Consider the following 24661-nt stretch of genomic DNA (forward strand, 5'->3'; position numbering starts at 1 on the left):
CCTCGCTCGCGCCGGAAGTAGTCGCTGGTTTGCGGTCGGTGTAACCAATCAGAGAACGCAGTTCTCTCGGCATCCGGTACGGCCCTTCGCGCAGTTTTCTTTCGCTGAGCTCAACAGCGCGAGTACCATCGACAGCAGGCGACAGGCCATCGAGTTGCGTGTTTTCCGACGCTTGTCGCTGCGCTGCGCTCGTCCTCCAATTTGTATGATACTGTATGACAAATTTATGATTTTGAAAAATGATTAACATTTGTATGACAAACTATGAGGTTATTGCATCATACAACTTTTTTCAGCAGAGCTATGCAGCGAAAATGGGAACAGCAACACATACAGGACCCCGAAAATGCATTACTTTTTACCAAGCATCTCTGAGAACACGACTAACAGACACACTAAAGGCAGGCTTTATATCGACGCGCGCGCTTGTCCATACCCTCGCAGCTGTCACTCGAATCGCTCAATCACGCGGGACGAACTGTAACTGCCGCCGAACATTTACTTCTTATCAAAAAAAAAAAACAGCACAAGGCGCGGTTAGTTGCTCCGTGGAAAGAGCGCACTGAAAAATTTCACTGGTCTCGCTTTTCATTTGCCTACACGATTAGGAATTTATGTTCATATTTGAGGCAGCATGTGGTTAATATTTGAGGGAAAACTTTTTTAGCTTGTTTCCTATGCAAGCAGCGTGACCATCGCCGGGGTTTGCTTACCTAATGTTTAATGCGAAAAATACCGCTTCTAGTTTTGCAATTTGTGCTGAAGTTTTCATCGCCGATGTCGGAGTTGAAATTCTACCCAAAGCGCGTCGATCGTTCAGCAATCAGCTTTCGCTCCGCGCGCTTTCAAACGCCAGACACCTTACCCTCTCCCTCTCTACCCTCTCTCGCCAAACGCCTTATCTCTCGTTTACTCCTTCACACAGTCCAGACAGCAGACTTGACTTCCACGAGGCTACCACTATCGAACAACAACCATGAGTTTGTGAAACTCTGAAGCAGGCGCGTTTCTACCTAGGCTGACCACCTCTAAGGTCGTGGAAATCGCTGACGGACAGGAGAAGGTCCCCAGTTTGTAACTCGGATAAAAACGACAACGATCGACGTTCACAACGGGCGACAGCTTCGTGATCGCATCGAGATAACGCTATCCGTGCGAGATCGCGATCTCAGTTCGAGATAACAGATTTGCAGGTTGGCTTCTTGTTCTTGTTTTCACGTTCGTCAAAAACGTTACCCTTTTTTTTTTTCTACGGCAGTCTTAACTGCACGATGCGAGCGATGGAAAAACTTGAAAAGAATGATTTCGCTACGCATCGGAAGAAGGGACCATTATCTTCAATACCCCCATAACAGTACTTGGCAATGCTCCAATATTCAATATATTTGGCCAAAAACGCTGGACATGAATACGAAAATCAAATCAACCTCTCAACTTGAGTAACAGGTGGGGTGCAACGCCCCGAAGCGACACATGGGCTGTGAAGAACGCCATAGTAAAGAGCTCCGGGTTAATTTAAACCACCTGGGGTGTAACAGCGTGTGAAGACACTGCACAGCACACAGGCATACAAAGTGGTCGGCAGCAACCTGAAAATACGGTTCAGCACCCTGCGCACATTAAACCGGGAGGAAGCCACGACCATGTGAAAATTTCATCCGCTGGAACTCCCTGCTCATCAGAATAGCAAGGCTTTGTGTTGGAAACCTCAACCGACAGGAACCCGCGAGAACACCGTCGCCTCCCGCGAAGTACAAGAAACACGAGCGGACCTGCTGCGCATGTGCGTAAATTCCAGCCCGGGAGCTTTGGATGCTAGCAACCTCGAGCATGTAAATTGTCGAACAGCGCTTCGAACGAAAAAAAAAAAAAGTAGCAGTTCGCCATTTGATATCTTCTAGACCCTAGGGTGTCCCCCACCACAGGTCGGGCGCACGAAAGCTAAGGCGCGCCCGTGCACTCCTCCCCGAGGGGCAGCAGCACTGCGTCCAAGAGGGCGCGGCTAGCCACGCGGCGATCTCGGAGGCCCTCTACTCGGATACAGGCCCGAGCAGGGAGATTTGGAGCGGGGCAGGAGAAAGACTCCCTCCTCCTCACCCCCACCAGTGCAGCCAATTCAGCCGCGGGGCTGCGCGAAAGAAAAGAAAACAAACAGGCGGCATTCCAGCAGACGGGCGGCATCCATCTCCGCCGAGGGGGGAGGGCGGTCACCGGAAACGTTCGTCATGCGGGGACAGCCGCACCACATACGAAAACGGAGATGTCGTAGCGCCGCATGGCTTGACGAAAGACAGACAACACCGACGACCAGAGCAGCCGTCCCCCCGCCTCCGCGCGGATCATAGGCGGAAAACCGGCCGCAGCCCAACACGCGGATCGGCACAGATGTCACACACGCCGGGCTCCAGAGCAGGCCTCACTGGCGTGGTGTCAAAGCGCAAGTCAGCCCACGAGGATTAGGCGCGACACTGCCGAAGAAAACAGCTTATAAACTACACTCGGGGAACGACATCTCTACTGCTGTACTGCAGAAGCTACGAACACAGAGCGACGCTTCCCCACAAGAGAGTGCTCGAGATGACCCCAAAAGTCGGATACCCGACGGCTCGTACGCAACTTACGTTCGCTAGCGGATTGCAATGCTGAACAAGGCCAACTCTTAATCAGCCCAGAGCTTACCACACACGTGTGTTCCTTTCCGCGTCCGCTTCGTAGCGAACTCCACTGAATGGGAGAGAGCGAAAGGCATCCGGTGAGAAGGAAGGCAGGAAGCCATACGAGCTGCCACTGAAAGCTGAGCGACGGGGTTCCGATAACACCACGTGAGGCTCGGAAATGCCGCCACACGAACGCAGTCACGGTGACAGGACCGAACAGCTTCACACAAGCCTGCTACAGCGCAGTTTTCAGTGTTGGGATCATGGCAACCTCGACAGCGTTCCCCAAACAGCGCTTTCTATACCGAGTTGCTTCTCGCCATGGTCTCATGATAGAGCTCTACGAGACGACTGTTGGGCTACGTGGTTAACATCAAGAGCGCCGGTCTCTTCCAACGTCGTCTTGGCCGTTTTCGTAGCGAGACAGTGACGCTAATTCAAGAAAAAGCTTGCGCAGATTCGCAGGAATGCAGAGAGTAGGTGCCGATGAATGCCCCTCGGTGAGACCGGCTCGGCAAGCGCGCTGTTCCGCCCCAGGCAGCGCGCGTGAGCCCGCAGCGAAGCCGCACAAAGCGCGCCGGCGGAGGTCATCCCGCAAGAGAGCGGCGCCCCAGGAACGCGAAATCCGGTCCCGGGTCATTGAGAACGCCAGGAATGCGCCGCGGGTAAGTGAGCCAGTAAGGCTGCCTGCCACTCCTCGCCCAGTCCGGCTGCTGACCACGCGCGGGGAAGACCGCGAAACGCCGCCATCTTAAGCGTGCCCACGTGCGACGCCAGTGGCGCCTGCCGACCCGCCCCAACGGCCGACCGGGAAAAGCGTTGCACGGCAGCGCGCCGGGAGCACGCGGAGTAGGCTCGCTACTACAGATCCCCGGCACAGACTCCGCCATGAAGTTTTGGCGCCAAAAAATCGGGGAGGGGCGCCGCGCGGCAAACCGATAGAAAGGCGGGAAAGATAGCGAGCTTCGCGCTGCAGAGAACCGGGCCCGCAAGGTCAGGCCGGGCATCCCCGCACATCACGTGACGCTCCCAACGGCGCATGCGTCACGGGGTCCGCGGCCATGCGCCCATTCTGGCGGTCGATGACACCGACCCTCGCCCAGTCATCCTTCCTGCTCTCCCTCGCCTCCTTCGACAGCGCTGAGAGTAAACACGGCGATCAATCAACACCATCTCGAGGCCCTCACCGGAACACGCTTCCCGCGACATGCAGCCAACAATGCATCCCTGCACTGACGCCAAGACCTACATGCGTGCATGCCACCCGACCTCGAATCATGGCGATAGACATGACCCCCTCGCAACACGACCGTGCTCCTGCCACAGCACGTGACTCGGGCGCCGCCGAGCTCTAAGCCGCCCTTTTTGCACCGACCATTTCCCACCAGTATTCACGGCCCAAACCGCGTGGCACGAGCAGAAGACAGCGCCAGAAAGCACCAGCACTGGCCGTCCCAGCAGCGCCCTGTCCTTTCTAGCTAGCAGGCACAAGCTCAATAACGTGTACAACTGAAGAGTGTCGGTAACGGCGTCTTGCGTTGTGCGCAACCAGCTCAGGATTATGCCGATCGCGTCGTGTCACTGCCACGGTTGCCAATCTATTACCCAAAGCTGTTACTGTTTGGCGTTCAATGCAGTTTGCAGAAAGACTAGGCATCTGAAAACTATGCGCATGAGCTGCCACAAAAAGCACAGCACGGCGGAAAGCGGTCCAACCACAACAAGGTCGCGATGGATAAGCGACGAGCCACTGCGCACCGTACTTTTTCTCAATTCCGACTAGCGTAGACGCAGAGCGGGGAGGGCGTTCTTGGAACCAGAGGCGGCGAAGAAATCACTGAGAAACATAAGGGAACCAGATGGCCGCGGAGGAGAGGGAAGGAGCAGCCCACGCGGCCTCACCTACGCGACCGCCTATGGGGACGGTACGACGCCCGGCCAGAGTTTGTTCACCTCCAGATGTCGCTCGGCAGAGCACCCTTGGGAAGGAGAGAAAAACGTAGCGGCTGGAATTTAATCAATACCCTCCTCCCCCGAGGACGCGCTCGCACACCAGAGGCAGGAAGCAGCCGAGTTAGCGGCCGACCACTAGGGTCGGCTCCGCGCGCCTTCATTTATTCAAGCGACTCCCACGCGCCCGCCTGCACGCGCTGCTCTAACGGTACTGGGTATGCACTCCCTCGCGCCATGTTCCCCCACGCTACCGGACAACATCGTCCTGCTACGGAGAACGGGCACGTCAAGACTGCGAAAAACCGAATGTACCCCCCAACAATAGTACGGCAACACTGCTTACTGTGTGACCAGGGTCAGCATCATTCGCTCGGCAAGCGAGCGGGCAAAAAGGGGGGCGCAGAGCATCGCCCTCAGCGTTGAATGCGGCAGGAAGGCGCCACACGCACTCAGAACAGAGGGCGCTCTCTGCGAAAGGCTCCAAGAAGGCCGCGTCAAAGATAACAAGAACTCACCCCACGGCAGCGGGCGAAAGATGCACTGCAGCTAGGCGCCATGGAACGCCGTGCCCCTAGCGGGGGCGTCGCGCGCTACGGATGATCGTAGCCCGAGTCGGTATCCAAAGACCGAGCCGGCGGGCGCCACGCGGCCAGCGTGGGAGTGAGCCACGCTATCCCACGCACGGCTCCTCGCTGCCGAAAGCGGCCCAGGCGTCGCCTTGCGACAACAGCCACAGCAGAAGGAGCAGCCAAAAGGCGAGAGCCACGAGGACGCTGTACATGGCCGCCTCGGTGTCTTCACCGCCGCCCGCAGGCGACGCCATCGCGCCGCCGCCGCCCGGGTGGTCGAACCCAGCCGCGCCCGGTCGGAGAGCGGAAGCGCGTACACGAAGGCCGCGTCCCGGTTAGTCATGGCAGCGCGGCAATGGAGACGCGCCCGGAGGATGGAGCGCCGGCGGCGCCAGAAAGCAGGCCCCCCGACCAATCCAAGCGGAGGAGAGGAGGCACCATCCGCCGGCGCCCCCATCCGAGGCGCGCGGGGAAAGTTAAAACGCGCCCCCTCTCCGTGGCCCATTCAGTGGCCGCCGCCACGCAGCGTGACGCACAAATCAGCGACTCGATAAGCGCACAATTCGAGCCTCGCCCAACGGAGCTCCCGCCGGAGGTTCGGGCCGCACGCCGCCGCGCGGGAAGAAGGGCGCCACACCAGCCCAGACTCGCGAGCGCGCCGCGAGAGGGCCCCTATCGCCCAGATTCTGCTATCGGATTCCAGACGCTCTCGCAGAGACCTTGAGAGCCTTCCCCCTTTCGAGTAGGCGCCCACTCGGGCTCGGCACGGCTGTCATGGCGCCAAGCTACACGCGCGATACTCATCACGGCGCCCAACAACGGCATGCATTGCTCTGCACCTAAAAATGCAGCACGAAACTACGATGCCATGAACCGCTCAAGTCAACTGGCCTCCAACCGCGGCGATACTTCAGGCACGTTCCTTATATTTACGAACATTCTAGGCACTAAAAGCATTCAGTCCCACATCCAAGACGATAGCAGCTTGACCCCTCCTTTGAGCATAATGCATCGGCGCGGGACGATCATGCTCAGGCGACTGACGCTAGCCCCTCGGAAACGCTCCGTCCCTTACTAGGTCTCACCAGCTAAGCACGTCTTGGCCTTGAATGACGCTTCCATCAAGCGTACGTTCAACGTACGTTGAACGCAGTGCAGTCCACCTTACAACAGCCTTCGGATGCCAGGCGTGCTAAATTACTCCCTGTGGCGTCCGAAGTCACCGCGCTAAAACAGCGTTCCCGCGTTCGAAATACTGCTCCCGAGTCTGCGTTATTTTACAGGACGCGACCAGCGAGAAGCTCCGCGCCGAAACGATCGAACCAGGGAAGACCCAGGGCATCTCCAGCAGTCAGTAAGTCGGAAAGGAAAGACGCAGAAAAGCGGCGATGATACCAAGCCCGGCGACCGGATACACGAAGCGGCTCCGCCTAGCTACTTATCACGGAAGCCCTGCGCCAAGACACCGATAGCGACCCTCAGACCTACGCTGCGATAATGAGCCAGAAGAAATGTCCACCTCGGGCGCCGATAAAAGAAAAGTACGTGAGGACCTACCGCCCACGCACAAACGATCTTTTCAGTAGGCTGCTACGAAAACCTTGCCTGGTGTGTGCCATTTCTAATATTCCAAGCCATAAATTCATGCAGCCTTATGAATATTTTCCTACAACAACAAGTTTGGCAGGTAACAGCAACATCAATTGCTTAAAGAATCAAATAGCAGTTAAGTTAAACTTCAATGAGCATCAGCTGAACTGATGAAATGGCGACATCAAGTCTTGCTGAATTTTCTGCCTCACACTTCAACGGCTGCTTTTTTTTTTTCACGAACGATTGCTTCATAGGCTAGTTTAGATACAGATCTAGAACTTTTACTTAAAAAATGGGTATAAAGATACAAAGCAGCACCACAAATACAAATGAAGCACTAAGGCCAAACATCCCTAAACTGAACTATCTCAGCCTGCACTACGTTGAACAAAAAAATCAAATGACTGCTGTAAACTGAAGATGAAGAAACGCAAGAGGCGCCCGTGTGCTGTGCCATGTCAGTGCACGTTAAAGATCCCCAGGTGGTCGAAATTATTCCTGAGACCTACACTACGGCACCTATTTCTCTCTTCTTTCACTCCCACCTTCCTCCCTTACAGCGCAGTTCAGGGAGATATGCGAGACAGATACTGTGCCATTTCCTTTAAAAACCAATTTACAAATACAGCAATATATAAGTGACCTGGACATGGTGTGGTCAAGAGGCTAAATTCAGAAAAAGGTTTCTAGCAAGCTACTCATTTCAAGTTGCCCAACTTTTCCATTTTTTCATAGACTATTAGCCTAAATTCCCTGACCACTGGTAAGTACAGCTCTGTTTGAGAAATGATGTCCAAAACCTTCCCAAAGACAATGTTCCTGATGGGACATTTTATTTACCTTTTTATTTAAGTACCATGAGGGCTCAATTGCTATGTCTGCTTAGCCCTTGCATATCTGTTTCCCTGCACTGAAAGCCCCACTGGTAGCTCGCCTAGAAATATGATAGCATTTCAACTGGAAATCAGTACAGATTTTGGCAGCAGTTTTTGTTCACAGTATACCAGCAAAGCCCGACTGATATGAGTGCTTTATTGGGCCATAAGAGTGGTGATATCAGATAGCATTATGCAGGCTTTTGCATAATGCTATCTTCCCAATTATTCCCTAAATAATATACTCTGCATACAGTGCTGCCATACACTATACTCATTGTAGAAATTCTTCAGGTTTTCAATAACGCACCTTCAAAGATAGCGCTGGCATGGGCTCACTGGTTCACCATCAGACAAAAGTACTTTTTCCCGCCTTTTCACTGCAGGCACCCTTTGTTCACTCTGATGTTCCTTTTGGCGGCAGCTTTGACTTGGGATAAGTACAAGGCCATTTGCACAAAAAGTAGTAGCTTCTTACGACTGCTTATTCTTGCTTGTTTCACCCTCTGACAAGCCGGCAGACCAATGGTAGCGCAATACTGTTGAAAAATTGGCTGGGGCTTAGCTAAGGTTAAGCCTAGATATCTCAAAGCGAAAAGCTGCAGTGATCCGCGATAAGCACGCGCTTGCGGCGAACGTCAAACGATGATGCATGACTGCGGCAAAAGGTCAAACGAAGGCGAGGAGAAGTGGCCTGCGCCGTGCGCGACATCACTCGTGCTCCAACATACAGCGGCTCACGCGAAGCGCAGTGTTGACTACCGTAGAGAAGCTGTTTGCTCTAAAACTGCCTGGATGTACTTCAAACCCACCCCTTTCATTCCCATGACAAATTACAGTATCTCCACTGCTCCATGACTAATCACCATTTGTACAGCTCAAACCACAAAGCAACTAGTCTGTCTTAGTTTTAGCTTCTGTATAGCATACGAGATCACGCGGCCTGAGAGAAACCTTTCAAGAACAACTCTGATGCCTAGGTAAGGCAACGTGCTGCCTCGCATATGAAAACCGAAAGTGCACAAATCTCGCACTATACTGGTTCCAGCTTATTCCATGGAAAATGCTTTTGAATGCTGCTACGCATAACGAAGCACAGTGACAACCAGTACAACAAATGAGTGTTCACTTCGTGGCCAGTGAGAAGACAGCTAGAACGAATAGGATGTGACGTGTTATATGCGTTTGAAACGAAAAAATGTGATGCCGGCGTGACCAGGCCATGTGTTTGGCACTCTGTTCTGTTGCAGTTCATGGCAGACCATTGTATTAAGGGTGACTTTCCCTGACATGGCCACTTTTTTGACAGTATCCCTGGCAATTCCAAGTTTTCCAGGTCGCTAGACACCCTGCAGAACTGCCATGTCAACACACACAGCAGACTGCCACTCAATTCAGTGGCAGTTGGGATGCCGAGCAGGTGTCCAAATGCCATGATAGAATCGTAGCTTAATTAAGGCTGCCGCCGCAGTGGCTCAGCGGTTATGGTGCTCGGCTGCTGACCCGAAAGACGCGGGTTCGATCCCGGCCGCGGCGGCTGGAATTTCTTTGGAGGAGAAATTCTAGAGACCCGTGTACTGTGCGATGTCAGTGCACGTTAAAGAACCCCAGGTGGTCGAAATTTCCGGAGCCCTTCACTACGGCGTCTCTCATAGCCTCAGTCGCTTTGGGACGTTAAACCCCATAAACCAAACCATAAACCAACCTTAATTAAGGCTGTTTTTTTACCAAGACGCCTCCTCTTCTATTACAGGTAAATATGCCTTGCCTAGCATACAAAACCAATTTATCCAATGCCATTAGACACCTTAGTAACTAAAGGCATACGGCACTGTTACCCTTAATTTTTATGAATACCCTTTGAGGGATTTTCAAAATAATAAAGGTTTATGGTTTACTGGGGTTTCACGTCCCAAAGCAACTCAAGCTATGAGAGACGCCATAGTGAAGGGCTTTTAACGTGCACTGACATCACACAGAATGAAATCAAATACAATTCATGGCTGCATTTCAGTACAGTAGCATACCAACAAGCACCATTAGTAAAGTTAACATTGCATATTCCATGGAAAGGAAGGCTTATGTAATGGATATGAAGTGAAGACCATCACGCGCCAAATGCAAAACAGTATCTACAGCACAGAAACAGGACAAAAGGAAGTGCTAGAATGTAGCATTATAAAGCCTCTTGTTTCCAACATGTGTTTACTGAATATAGGTGCGAACTAACAACTTGGCACTAGCACTGGTTACAGTACTTTGTACCACTGCAACTGCTACGATTAAAATTGCTTTCTTTCACTGCACAGCAAGTGAATTGATCATGTACTATCAGCGTCAATTGAAACGCGAACAAGCCAATTGAAACGCGAACAGCACAACTCGCAGATATTATACTAGGGAGGCAAAAAACATGAGCAGTTGATTTTCCCATCGAAGCCGGAAAGACCGCTCTTCTGAAATGTTAATAGCCCACGCCTGTATTTCATCTCCAGCCTCTAATATGCTTGATTTTTTGTGCTCGCGTTGCAGTTCTTTTGTTCGCATTTCATTTGACGCTGATAGTACTCCAGCCATCATAAGTTTATAAAATGAAACCAACAAATTGATTTTCCTTGCAAACAGGCCATACTACCAGATTTAATGGTGCATTGTGTAGTTAGCACCACGCTGCATACTATTTCAGGCTTTGTGCAACAGCAACGTTGCATTGAAGTTTCTATGCTAAGGCAAAAGAATTTCTGGCACTAAGGTGCAGTTACAACAGGCTGTAGGACTACAACCGGTAGCTATAAAAATTCCAAACACAATACAGGCTAGCACTGGAATACTGCTCTGGAAACAAAACGAAATGGCATGGTTTGTCTGCACATAAAGAGCATTTGAACACAAGTTGTACGGAAGAGATCAGATGACCAAAAATGGTCTAATGTTCACCCTGGAAAAAAGTATCTGGGTGCCCGACGCTTTAGCAGGTGCATCTCAAGCACTGTGCAGAAGGTACTCACCGATTGAAGACAATGTCACTGTAAGCATAGCGTTCTAGCTTTACAACCGGGTTTGGCTCTTCGAGCAGCTCTTGACGCCGGCTACCAGTGTCATCTTCATCTTCACAGTCTTCCCCAACTTGTTCAGTAGAAGTCTCTTCTTGATCCCCCGCGAGCATGGCGAGGGAGAAGTTGCTCCAGCAGGTGGATTCTGGAAATCGATGAGCAGCACATCTGAGCACAGCCAAAATTCATCCCGCATTCATCTCACAAGTTCCCTGCAGCACTATGGAAGGTAGGGGACCTTCTCAGCCAATCAGGAGGGCGCATTATATGTTTTCCTCAAGACTTTTCATCTGAGTCTGCTCACTGTTCACAGATATGGTTAGAGAAGTGTATAAATTAACACTGTCTAGGTACCATAAGCTTATACACTCTTACGTACACTAAATGCAAGACTTTTGCGAGGTGTTATGCCATTTGTCACACCTCTACTTTCAGTTCAAAGTACACAAACGGAGACTCCACATAAGCTCAGCCCAGTGGCACATCTCAGAGGCTCCTTCTTAGGACTGAAAGCAGCTGAATTGTCACTAAATGAAAAATAAGGCAAATTGATCGCTGATATGTTTCGCTATATGAGAGATAATACAAAATGAAAGCTGGTGCCCAATTTACGGGCAGTGAACATACTCGCAGCAGCAATAACATTGATGTATTCAGTCAGAGGCAAAGGGTCCTGCTTCGAAGGGCACCGCCATTTTGGAAATCCTTTTAATGTGTAAGTCATGCACGCTAAACGCTGGAAATAGCGTACATAACGCGAGCACATGTTAAGGCTCAATATGACATAGCATTTGATGCATGCGCACTCTAAAGCACGCTATCCCATATGCTATGTGCCTATTTTGTACTGGCACTACATTCTGCACCACCAGAACGATGCCTGTGTACTCATCGCAGGTTTGGTAGTGCTGCAAGGAACTAACCAGATGTATAGGCTTCATCATAATATTCCCAGCCACACGATTACAAGAAATTGTTTTAGGGCAGCTGAGATATGGATCAGCAGCATGAGAATGATGCAAGTGCAATGGACAAGCGAACGAGCTGAATACATTCATCCTGAGGAATCGGGCAGTGCTCTTGAAACACAGGGTCTCAGATCAAAACAATGTGCTGTCCTGACACTAAATGTGCACCAGACAAAATAACCACACATATGTGAATGCATCAACACATGTATTTTCCACAAGCATCTAGACGGTCACGCACAAGTGCCATCTACTTATGACAAAAAAGCAGGGTTACTTCAACTTGCTAATTTACCTGTTCTCTAGCTGGGCACTTTATCACCTTGCCCATCATACAAGTTTTATATATAAAAATCTAGTAGTGAATATCTGGATCCAGTTTCAGTGATTCCACAATTGAACTAGCCACACACTTTTTTACATTTGCCCTCATTCCGGACAATCTGCAAAGTGTTGAATCTATCAACCAGCATGGGAGATTGCGACGACCACTCTTGTGCTACCAGTGCCAGATGGTAAGTTTTCAAGCATGGCGTGCCATGTGCGATGGTAGCTGCAATGTGGCTGGTGAAAATGGTAGGAAACACTGACATGCTCAAGACAACAGCCTTGGCATATATACTATGGCAAAAGAAACCCTTCCCGCTCTAAACACCTCCACTGATTACAAAGGATGCTATTTAAAGGACTGTGGCAGCCAAAAAGACCATCATGCATCAGCGCACATTAGTCAGGCACATTCCTTTTGAAATAAAGTAAAACATGGCCCCAAAGTTTTTTTGTTTTTTTTCACCAATGGTGCAAACAATCTGTGTTCCAAGTCGTCAGGGATACATGAGCTGAAATTCCATTCAAAGTGGGTGCACTCCAGCCACACCATCCGTCACAAAAATATAAGGCAACACTAATCCTGGCATCAGCTAATCATGGCTGAGTTAGCAAAGTTGTTCACATGCACACAAGGTTTGAGACTTGTCCAAGCACTGCCTGTTTTATAATGCCTGCAGCAGCTGGGCTGTGCAATGTCCCCAACCTGCCACACACACCAATCAACACATTAAAAGCATTGCGACTGCCCAATATGAAGGACAAGATCTAGCTTCCCCAAAGCAGCACTTTCTACGAAAAGATGTCGAAAGGGGAACTACAAATTGAAGAAACAAGACAGGTGTATTTTAAACAGTTCTTCTGCCTGCACTTTGAGGCACAGTATGTTCCATTGTTAAAGGGAACATGCGATCGCGTGGCCTCTGCGCTTCACGAAGCCCTGCTGCCTAGATGCGGCGAGAACAGGCAGCATGAAGCGCATACGTGGAAAGACCAGCCGCTTTGCTTACTGCGCATGCGTCTTGTGCCAACAACTCCCACAAATTCTCGGCGGCAGCGCTCCACGAAAGCGCGGAGGCCACGCGATCGCATGTTCCCTTTAACAGTGGACCGTACTGTACATGTTTTCTGTGTTCCTCCTCCGTCTACAGTTCTTTCAGTGCATTTGCAAGGAACCTTTTTTTGCCAGGCTTCTTGGAACTGTATTATAGCAACGTCTTCTCTGTTTATCAGCAAATATGCACACCAGTGTCCATTATGCTTGCATGAAACATGATTATTCGGAGGCACTGCTTATTCACTGGTGACCAGAGTGGGCATAGTCTCCAGAGTGAGAATGCAGATGCTGCAACCACACTTTTTTACAGATATTTCACCCTCTTTAATGTCCCTTTTACAACGGGCAACAAATACAGGGAGTCCCGTTTAATTTTACATAAATAAAAACTCCAGTTTAAGCCTTATTAATTGCTTATTCATCCAACACATTCCACTAGCCTGTTTAATTCCTCCAGTTAGGCCAAACCTTTAATGAATATGGAACATCCAGTGTATCAAAAGCATCACACCAGAGCATATTAGAAAAAATTAAAATGGCGGAACATCTAATGGGCCATGTTATCACAAAATACTAAACACCAATAGCAACTAATATGACTGCAGCAAGCCTGGGAAAAAAAAAAACATTCTACACGACCATAGCAGGCCTCAGCACCGCACTGATGGGACTCATTTCTCTGCAACAAATACTTGCGAACTGAATATTCAGATGTCGAATTGTTTGACTTTTTCATGCTACTGCAATATGCCTATGGAGCTTATGTACAAGACCACCTGAAATTTTTTTACGCACATTTGTGCACGACACCACTGAGCCAGGCCGCTTTAAAATGTGCACAGTGAAACCACATCAATTAGGACATCACGGGGGATTGAAAACTTGATTGAATAAAGCAGAATTCAATCCCAAAAGGAACCTCTTAAGCAGCGGGGCTGGCAATTCTGACAGGTTCACACATGGCACAGTTTCATAGTCAAAGTTCACGAAAATCACCTTTGCAAATCCCTTCCTCCAGAATACACAATGATGGAGCAGTTAAAAGCGTGGGAAGCATACGGCTCTACGCAGAAGAAAATGGCAATGCTTGTGAAAGCAAGGAGCTAATACCCACACGGGAGCTCGTATGCACAACACAGAGACCCTACAAAGAGATCCTATGCAAAACAGAGATCCTACGCACTATACAAGAGAAAACTCCCCGCTTTTCCACAACCTCCACTGTTTTATCAACACTATCAAAACTTGGTTTTGAGAACAGGCAAAAATCCCTCATACGCAAGTCACCGCAGTGTATGCAAATAAGGTTATGGCAGTTTTGAGTTTCGGCTGCAGTTCCTAGGCCTAAATAAAAAGGCCAGTGCCAATAAAGCGTCTGTTCCAACAGTGTCAGTGCTTCTCTCTACCACCATATTCACCTTTGTTTTGCACCCTCCCTACTGCACCCACAGCACAGTTCCCGCAGCAACCAATTCTCTTTCATGTGTGCACTTCGTCCCAGTCCATGCGTTCTGCAACATGCCTATGAGTGCACAGCCACTGAATGCTGCGCTCATCAAAGCGGCAGCCGCCTGTTGTCTGTGTACACAACGCATGGCGAGATTGTTATGTGAAGCATCACGTGTGCACAAAGCAGCTGACCCCTTTCTCCACCATACCAACAATTAGAATAAGCATTTCTATGGTGAATTTGTTTGGACGTTCTCTCAGCCCCTGAAGTCCGAAAAATCTTACACATTGCCTACATAGCATTTTCCAGTGCAGTGTGTGCCCGTTTCCCTTTCTCCACCATACCAACAATTAGAATAAGCATTTCTATGGTGAATTTGTTTGGACGTTCTCTCAGCCCCTGAAGTCCGAAAAATCTTACACATTGCCTACATAGCATTTTCCAGTGCAGTGTGTGCCCGTTTCCCTTTCTCCACCATACCAACAATTAGAATAAGCATTTCTATGGTGAATTTGTTTGGACGTTCTCTCAGCCCCTGAAGTCCGAAAAATCTGCAATGACTCTTACACATTGCCTACATAGCATTTTCCAGTGCAGTGTGTGCCCGTTTCCCTTTCTCCACCATACCAACAATTAGAATAAGCATTTCTATGGTGAATTTGTTTGGACGTTCTCTCAGCCCCTGAAGTCCGAAAAATCTGCAATGACTCTTACACATTGCCTACATAGCATTTTCCAGTGCAGTGTGTGCCTGTTTCCCTTTCTCCACCATACCAACAATTAGAATAAGCATTTCTATGGTGAATTTGTTTGGACGTTCTCTCAGCCCCTGAAGTCCGAAAAATCTGCAATGACTCTTACACATTGCCTACATAGCATTTTCCAGTGCAGTGTATGCCCGTTTTAAGAGAAATCTCCAGTTATATTAAATTAAGAGAACAATGCAACAGCCCAAACAATAGGTTTTCAGAAAACCTGGGAAAAATTTCTCCATGAATAATGAAATTTTCATTAAACATGCAAATTTTGACACTTTCCTTGTCTGGTACTTAGAGTACAATATGCCATTCACCATTTATCTATTGCACCTTGAAAGCGCATGTCAGTGCACCGCCACTTGCAGAACTTTACTGTGGAAAGCAACAGTGCATTAACAATGACGTGCTTAAGAATTCATGAAATTTTTTCCTCTCAAAATAACGTCTATTCTATTTGAAGTTAAACTCAGTATTTTTTTTGTCATATCTAAAATATTCAAAAACTCTCACGTCTTGTCTGGTGCGGGATCACAGTCCAGTTGCTGTAGGCGCTTGACCAGCTGTTCTCTATTTTTGCAAGTTTCAATGATGACAGCGTTTGCTTGCCTCCTGTCTCACAGGCTCAAGTTCAGCCATGCCCACCAAATTTTCCTTCAAACCTGGCATGTAAACTAACTGACCATTATTTCACAACCCTGAGAAAATTTCAACTTAGGTGTAATTTTGTAGTGTAACTGAATTAACAGATCCTGGTATACGAAAGTGCTTTGCATTCCCAAAGTGCACACATGCAATACAATCACAGAAAAAAAACTACGGTTTCAAGGAAAATGTTAATTTGTGTGTGTTGAATCACTCCACAGGTACACACCAAACAGCAGTAATGTGTTAACATAGTTTATTGTGTGTAGGGTAGTTTGAATATTTCCTGCTTCTTTGGGTCAGAAAAAAAAAGAAATGCACAATGGCTTGGAATGTTAAAAGCTTTGGTAGACATTTATAAAAGTTTCAGTGTGCCTGCCTGTGCTGTAGAATAAAAATGATTATTTAATGTCAAGGTGACACAGAGACTTAAGGGATACAAAGATTTCATTGAGTGAAAATTTATTCGCTGGCTTTTCTGGGTATGTTAACATTTGTGCCAGCAAACCATTCATTTATGGCCGAGAAAACTAGATTTAAAACTTTTCCCGGGATTCAATTCAAACCCATGACATTTGGTGTAGCATGGCCTCTGCGATCCATGCCAATCAATACAGACCAACTTCAATTTGTTGTGTCCCTGTAACAAGCCTCTGCAAGCCCTACGGGCATTTTCTGTCCAGAAGGCTGCAGCAGTAGTCGTGCAGCTAGACTCCTCTGTACTGTGCAATCACAGTATACAAAAGAGGCTCAACTCCAGGCACCACCTACCACAAAGAAGTGTCTGCCACCATCTTGCTCCGAAACTAAGACTAGTAGTCTTCTACCTCCATAAAAGGGTGCAGTCTTGCCTCCCCTTCTTGAAGCCAATGTACAATGAGCCTAAGAAAAACATCTGCCTCCAAAACTATTCCGAAATCATGATTCGTGTTAGGCCTCTCATGGCAGCAAAACAATTCAACCCACTGCCATCATGCACACAACTATGATGTCGTCCAAGACACTGCGCCTCTTCGCCTCCACCCTGGCCACTTTTTGCTGGGTGTCAAAAAACTTCCATTCACCTTGAGTTAAGTGCCTCATGTGTGCCTCTTGGCACAGCAGCACTTCCTGATGGAACACTAACAGCATCCATGCTGTACACACGGTGATGCAGGTACACAATAAATAAATGCAGCACACTTCTCATTTTAATGAATTTTCATGCACCAAAGTAAGACATGCTACAGTGGAGGGCTCCATATTCTGACCACCCAGGGTTCCTTAATGGACATTGATATGCGATATACCCCAAGTTTACTGTGCAGTATCTTTTTAAATGTACTGGTTCCATACAGTTACATTTTTAACTTATTTCAGTACACTACAGAAACGAAATCCATTCGTTTTTTTTTTTGCAAAAAAAAACCGCTTTGCTTTTCTAGAAAAGTGTGAGGGTTTTCATTAAAGAAAGCTTTTTATTTTGCCCTAACCAACATCTTACATTCATAAAGAGCTTTCGAACTTCAAGGTCTGCATCATACGATTTGTCTAAAAACGCAATTTCGGGTCCAAGTAACAGTGGCTTTGGGGGACGAGGCTAACTAAATGCGGGCAAAAAGGCAGTGAAGTGTCTGTGGAAGCAGGACTTCTCCGGCATTCTGAAGCTGTAACCAACCATAGAGGTATTCAGTTCAGACCAAATAAACAGAGTTCTTACTTTCAAGGGCTTTTTCCAGTGAAGCACACAAGCTACCCATCATCAAGAGTCTATACATAGTTGAGATGTGCCCTCAACAGCCAAACTCATACAAACACCTCCTAAAAAAAAATGTCACTCAAACTAAGTGTGTAATATAGCTAGCTCTGCAAGAGTTACTTTAGTATCTGCACTATTCCGTGTGGACAAGCTTAAGTTCCCTTACACTGCTCTTCTAAAGGGACACACAGACTTCATGGTGGCTTCATCTGACCAGTGTAAAATAACCTGCAAGAAACTTTTTGAAGATCACCACTAGGAACACATGACACGACTAATTCTGCAGCCCACATTTGTATGTAACACAATGGCAAGCTTAATAAAAAAAATACATTCACTGATAATTGTAATGGCACAGCCGAACTCAGGAGGGGGTAATAATCTGGCTTTCTTTAGCACTAGAAATTTGGCCATTAGTAAAAATGAACTGTCTTGTGTTGAGTTTTACTGGACACACTTGCCCACTGTAGTGTGAACCCCAACTTTAACATCCATTAAGCATCACAACTGCCACCTGAATTCGTAGCCACATCACAGGCGAGTGGTGCAAGCATACGACAGCGCCTGATCCAAAGAAGCCAATAAGTCAGGTGCAACCCTTTTCCAGGATCCTGCTTCAAAAGGAAACCACCATCCTGATGCTACATTGTACACTAAGTGACTGACAAAAGAGTTAAATACCTAAATAATCAATAGAAAATGCTCAAGATATGTGCAGTATAGTGTCCATACTACAGACGACTGCTTGCAGTACCGAGTTACACAGTCACGGAAACGGCATTTTGGACCGAAATCAGGTTTAACCTAATTTGTCTGAACCTTGTTGAGGGTGCTGAAATTCCGAAAACTTCAGTTGCTCCTAAGAAACTACAGACCTGGATTCATTCCTAACCCACAGCTAGTGAAACACTATCTTAATAGTGTGTGTGAGCAGTAACTCCAAGTAAGGTCACGGTAGAATGTTCGCACTGCGTACTTGCTAAACAACTAATCCACAGAAGGGCTCATTGCAGACAATGCACAGACATTTGTTAACTACAGCCAAGAAACAACAAATAAATTTAGCTATAGCAAAAAGGGGAGGGGGAAAGGTGCCACAATCTACGTACCAGGTAAAGATGGGCATGCATACACAGCAGCAGACAACCGCATTAAAAAATGGCAAACATAGATTGCAATGCATGCCCATGGAGTAAGTATATGGGCAGTCAAGTGCATAATGAGTGTTTAAAAGAAAGATCCTAATGCAATTTAATGCAACTTAACTGTTTTCCAGTATAGCTGAGAGCCGGATATTCCAATCACAATCAACAATTCAGTAAGCCTGTGCTCACTAACTAAAAGTACTATCTTACTTCGTTGGAGATCAGCAATCTACTTAGGCAACCAGTGCTGCCTAAATAATAAAATACTTTGACCTGAAAAATGAAACTCGCACCACCCACAATTTGAGGATAACAGACCACTTCAACCTGATGAACTTCGTTGCTGCTCTATGGCAAGCATACATAAATACATAAAAACAAAGGAATATATACTGTAACTAATATAAAATCACAAAACCAAAGGGATTGTACAGAAGTTGGTAGCAACAAAGTCCACTTTACCACTTCACTTACTCATTTTTCAGCCTCCCACAATACACACTTCCACAATGAAGGAGATTAGTGAAGCTAGCTAGGAGCACTATTTTTTGGCTCTCTCTATATTCATGTTGGGCAGAAAAAGATGTCTTCCCAAGATAGCTTCTGTCCTACCACTTTCCAACTCTTAATGCCAATGATGAAACGAACTGCATAACCACCACCGGCTGCAAGCGAATGGCAGTAAGAAAGAGCCTGTCCCAGCTGTTTGCTTGTGAAAATGGCCGATAGTGGCAATATCTACTTATAGAAGTTCCACTCTCAGCGAGACCAGCATATCTATTATTAGAACAGGGCAATCAATATAGACAAACGAATTAGTCCTCTCTGCACGATAATGAGAGCTGACGAGGAATCCATGCACATTTATAAAACAGCTCAGATTCTTCCTCCTCACAGGCCAAATGGCCACACTAGTAGTTCTACAGCCCAGCTGCCGCAACGTAACGACCCAAGCTTTGCGACATCTGCTTGTTTAAAGAAAGCTTGTCAATACCAGAAAGAAAGTACTATTAGTGCTATAACAACCAATATCAATGACAATCAGATAACCTAAGTAGCCCACCTGGAACAATTGCAGTTTATCACTGTGTTGACCTAAAACAACTAGGATAATGTACAGTAGCACTCCACATGTGCAGTACGATATCACAGCCAGAGCACACAGCAGTGTGTACCATGACCTTGCTCAATAAGAATGGCACAGGTCAGCACTACAACAAACTTGCAGCCATATGAATCTAATGACTAATATATGAAGTCTGGATTGTCCCTATATTGCCAATACAATAGAATTCTTACACAAATTGCTGTGGTTGCAGTTCGGATCCTTACTTTGATTTCAAGCCCTAATTGACTTGCATATGCACCAAAGCAATAATACACAAGTCATTCTGTGCCAGTGAGGTCTCTGACAGTGCGAAACAGTACCCTCAGCACTTTCAAACAATTCCAGTGATTCAAAACCACCCCCAGTGATTCAAAACCCCTCACAGCTCTGTTCACCTTACTAAAGGCCAATTTTTACACCTAAATAAAATTCCTGAATGGTCAATAAGATGTATATAAAAAGGGGACAAAAACATGACAAGTGTGCTCAGCAAAGAATTGTGTAAATGAAACAGACATGAATGGCAGGTAGGTCATAACATTCATTTTATGAAACTAGAAACATGAGTAAGGTTGCGAACTAGGCTGCTGCTCATACAAGGCAAACTACAAGACCATTTATATGTGAATAACGAATCATTGGATATTTGTTTATTGAATACAGCCAACCTGATCACTCCACACTGTCAACAGAGCACTACCAACTAGGCAAGCATTTCAACGATGTCTGTGCTCCTTATAAGTAGAACTGCCCCACTCATTTAAATTTAACAAATCTTAATACTGTACCATACTGATAAAGCTCATTACCAAAATCAGTATCCATCCCACCCAGACACTTGAACAGAACCAACACACCTCCAGCCGATCAAGCAAACATTTGTATGCAAGTGGAATGAGAAGAAATGCATACACAAAGTAAATAAATATGCACACCTAGACAGAAAAAAAAAAGATGCAAAACTTCAAGAACATGATGGAGAAGGTCCTCTGCTTTCCCCCCGGAAAATTCACCAAAAATTAATTGTATTGAGCACCTGTTAGGTGTGCCATGAGATGCTCAAATCAAATGTTAGTATTATCAAGCTTCAACAGTGAATTAGCGTCTTAGATATGCTATTTCACAGATAGACAGCGTACTAATAAGATGCTGATAAGGGTATTTGTTTTTCCAATCATTTTGCCCTGAGGGAAACATGACAGATGTCAGTGAACATGTTTACTGCCCACAGCTTATCTAGTATTGAAATGTGTGCTGAAACCAATGCTCTACTAAGATGTCACACAAACCTTAGCACAAAAGCTCTTTCTCATTCCACTCATGTGTGGAAAGAGCAAGAGTGCTGACAAAGCATTAAAACTACATTTTGCTACTATTTGATAGTCAGACACCCATCACAATACAGGTCGCACTGCTCAACTCCTTGTGCCAAGGTCAAAGAAAGCATGCCTACCTTCGTTCTCTGGATTCACCGAGTCTGCTTCACCCGAAGTCCCTGCAATATAAAACCGCCAACATGAATCCCACGGAATCCACATGCAAACAAGAGGCATGTCTGCTACAATGAAATTTAGAAGTAAACAAGACTGGTTGTAAGCATCACCTGAACAGCCTTGAGCCTGCTTTTTAAGCCATCAGACCCAGACGTAATCCAACTTAGTTTCACCAGTGTCAAGCGGAGCACATCCAATATTCTGAGCCCCAAAAATGGCACTTATATCTGTGTCTCAGAATTTGAAGTTTCCATGTCATGACATCTGCGAAATGCAGGTCCTTCAGCCTTCAACTGCGGGCCCTTATGGTGCTGTTACCTCTCCATAGTTGCCAGCCAACAAGCAGTCGCATGGTTCAGACCACAAGGGTCTGACGGAGAAAAGGCGATTGCCGCCGCAGCTAGTGAGCAACTGTGGCCACCCAGTAACGCCTGGCCTGGACGTCAGCCCCACGTGCAAAACCTCCTCCCCGCCATGGCGTCGCAAAATCGCGCAACACACCTGCAGTTGTCGTGATCAGATAAGGGACCGGGCAGACGAGCGGGCCATGGACTCTCGACATGTTTAGCCGCAGCGAAGACCCAGAGCTGCCACAGGCTAACCCAATTACGCAAGTACGACACTTGGCATGGAAGCAGTAAGCAATAAAGACGGCGTCGCAATGTGCAATGCCTGCGACAGCAAGCCCGGCACGCGATATGTGGCCACCATTCATGCACGCCTATGATAGAATTCGGCGTACTCGGACACTACAGGCGAAAGAAGCAACGTTAGGGTTAGAACCGAGAGCGGTTGAAAGCCCACTCACTGTACTCGAAAGGCCAGCGATATGCGCGCCCAGGGCAACGCCTGCTGCAGAAACGCCCAAGCGGCATGAGCGCGCTCGGCCGGTCGCTCTCTCCACCCCGAGGGGCCAGCCCGAGCGGCGTCCTCGTCGTTACCGGGACAATGGAAAGGCGCTCGCGTCAATCAAGACAAGCACGTCGGTCGCTCCGTGCGTGCGACACTCGGTCCAACTCCGTTTGTGCGTACGTCAAACGAGCCGATCAGCAGCAACTGTTAAAACGCGAACAATTGTTTCATGCATAGCTCCTGCGCTGCTAGGTAAAGGGCACACAGAGGCTGCAGTGGACGCAAAAACACACAAAAGCTTAAAGGTATGCATACGATTGAAGGAACCGAGGTATACCCGTCCCGAACCAAGGAAGCGTTCCTGTGAACATTCCCAGCTTCTAAGAACAACAAAGCACCCTCAAACCATGTCACTGCTGATTCACAAGTTAGCCGGCTGGCTGGCGAGCTAACTTCAGCCAGGACTACGCGGCGCAGCATAAAACCGACGAGTCACGGTAACCGCCCAGAACATCAGAATATGAACAAAGAGGTCCTGCCGATTTCAGGAGACAGCCAAAATTGAAGCACAGGCTGAATCCTTCAACGCTGACTAAGCGAAGATGGTTTAGCACACTTGGATGGCACAAACAAGAAAAGCCCACTGCAAAAATGAGCACGGCCCCAGGCTTGATATGACCCGACACCCGCCTCACTGTCGCAGGCGTCACCCGCGTTAACGGGCTGGCCTGGCGGGCGCAAACATGGGACGTTTTTCAATCGCGTTGGTAGCAACTGCGCTGACAAATTATTGCCAACGAAGACGCCCAAGAAAAAACATTCCCAAGACCGGGCGGCTCCGAGCGCGTCGTGTTTATTGACCCCCGGGGGTTGTCAACACCGAATTGCAAGCACTGCTTAAAGTTAGTAACGCGAAGACGATTGCCGTGACATGGCATCTGCGCAGGATGAAAAACCGCAGCGCGGCGACTGCAGCTCCGACCCTAGCACGCAAACCGGTAACGAGGAGTCGTTGGGAGCGCCATAGCGCGCGCGCCGCGGGCGGCCCTTTCAAGGGACAGGCCGCTAGGCCTAACTGCGCTAGCAGTAGGCTTAGCCAGGCAGAGCAGTCAGTCCCCCGTGAATACCGCACTGTATCGACGCCAGGACGCCACTCGTGGTTCAAAGTTCCGAGTTTCGACTCGTCTGCGTACTCACTCTGATCCGGCACGAGGCCATCACCGTCGTCCGGCATTCCTGTAAAACGGCTCGCGTTTAGAGCAGCCGTAGTCGCCGTGCCGCGCCATTGCAAGGGAGAATCGCGGCGGCGCCGTACACAACACCATGCTCACCCGCCATGTTCCTGCGAGCTCTCCACGAGGACGCGAGGGTGGGCAAGAGAGCTCGAGAAAGACTGGCGAGGAGAAATTCCGAGCGACGACCCTCATTGGCCTCCGCGCGACCTCGCGCCTTAGCACTCCTGTGCAGCCTCCGCGTGCATCAAGGCGCGCACTCGCCGACAAAGTTCCTTCCGGTTCTTTCATTGGAGGAGGGAAGCGTGACGTCACCTACCATCGCCAATCTGTGCACTCGCCAGCCGTTAGACACAGAGGGCTGCGCCCAAGCGCTTGCACCCCTTCCTCTCCTCCTGAACCTCCTCCGCTCGCGCGCGCGCGCGCGCTGAGAGGACGCGCGCTGCGCTGGAGCGGGAGACCCCCAAAATTTCCAGAAAACTTTCGCCCGGCGCGTAGCAAAAAAGGTGCAGATCTTTCGTCGACGTCTGAGACCGGGGGTAAACATAACCTCTCCGCGACGTGCGCCACATTTTCGCAATGGTAAGACGGCGGCTTGCTTTTGCTCTCCTCCTCACTAGTATTTTCAGACTTCCCTTCACGCACGTCGTGTTGCACGAAGGCAGATAACTGGCTTCGCCATAGTGCCATGAATGAGACGGTTTGCGCAGTGTCGACTGAATCGCTTCCGAGCGGAAGGTATCATACAATGTCTGGAAAGTGAAAAAATGCTGCTTTTTCACTAACTCAAGCAATGGCAGAAATAAAGTGTCGCTTCCTAGCGTATGTATGCTCTGCTAGCGCCATAATCAATTACTCTTTCTGGAAATTTTGCAAAATAAGGCTTTTTTTTTTTGCACAATTGAGCGAAAAAAAAAAAACATCTTTTGCCTAAGGCCCTAGCTTCAAAGGAGACATCGCTAACTTCTAACCTTATCATGCGTTCAATTCGGCGTCACAACTTTTTAATGGACATTCGTCTAACGGCAACAGATTTTTTGCTACCGCTGAACACCCAGCAAAACCATAGTAGCTGAAGCGTTGACTGTCACACCCGAGACATGATATTATCGACGCTTGTTTCGCTAGTTCGTAAGCGCTTGAAAGCACAAAATTTCCAGCGAACAGGGAGCTGCTTTCTTACGGTGTAAA

General features: G+C 48.1%; 1 protein-coding gene and 1 long non-coding RNA gene across 9 annotated transcripts in view; one reads left to right on the forward strand and one right to left on the reverse strand.

Annotated features, from left to right (window-relative positions):
- Positions 1 to 23645, reverse strand: part of LOC149352734 (serine/threonine-protein phosphatase 4 regulatory subunit 1-like) — an 83784-nt gene extending 60139 nt beyond the window's left edge. For 4 of the 8 annotated variants that reach the window (XM_089581953.1, XM_089581957.1, XM_089581959.1 and 1 more), the window contains exons 1-3: positions 23436 to 23641; positions 21347 to 21388; positions 10656 to 10845 (exon numbers count right to left, since the gene is read on the reverse strand). In XM_089581953.1, the coding sequence (XP_089438079.1) occupies positions 10656 to 10845; positions 21347 to 21388; positions 23436 to 23472 (269 nt within the window). In that variant the 5' untranslated portion in view covers positions 23473 to 23641. Of the gene's footprint in view, positions 1 to 10655; positions 10846 to 21346; positions 21389 to 23435 lie in introns of all 8 variants that reach the window. The other 4 variants (XM_089581956.1, XM_089581954.1, XM_089581951.1 and 1 more) reach the window with 2 other exon arrangements.
- Positions 5784 to 24661, forward strand: part of LOC149352735 (uncharacterized) — a 40553-nt gene continuing 21675 nt past the window's right edge. The window contains exon 1 of the long non-coding RNA XR_016290843.1: positions 5784 to 6093. This is a non-coding gene — a long non-coding RNA (uncharacterized LOC149352735). The remainder of the gene's footprint in view (positions 6094 to 24661) is intronic.

The sequence above is a fragment of the Amblyomma mixtum genome, chromosome 3, assembly GCF_055824585.1.
Source record: "Amblyomma mixtum isolate Tamu chromosome 3, ASM5582458v1, whole genome shotgun sequence".
NCBI classification, from domain to species: Eukaryota; Metazoa; Arthropoda; class Arachnida; order Ixodida; family Ixodidae; genus Amblyomma; species Amblyomma mixtum.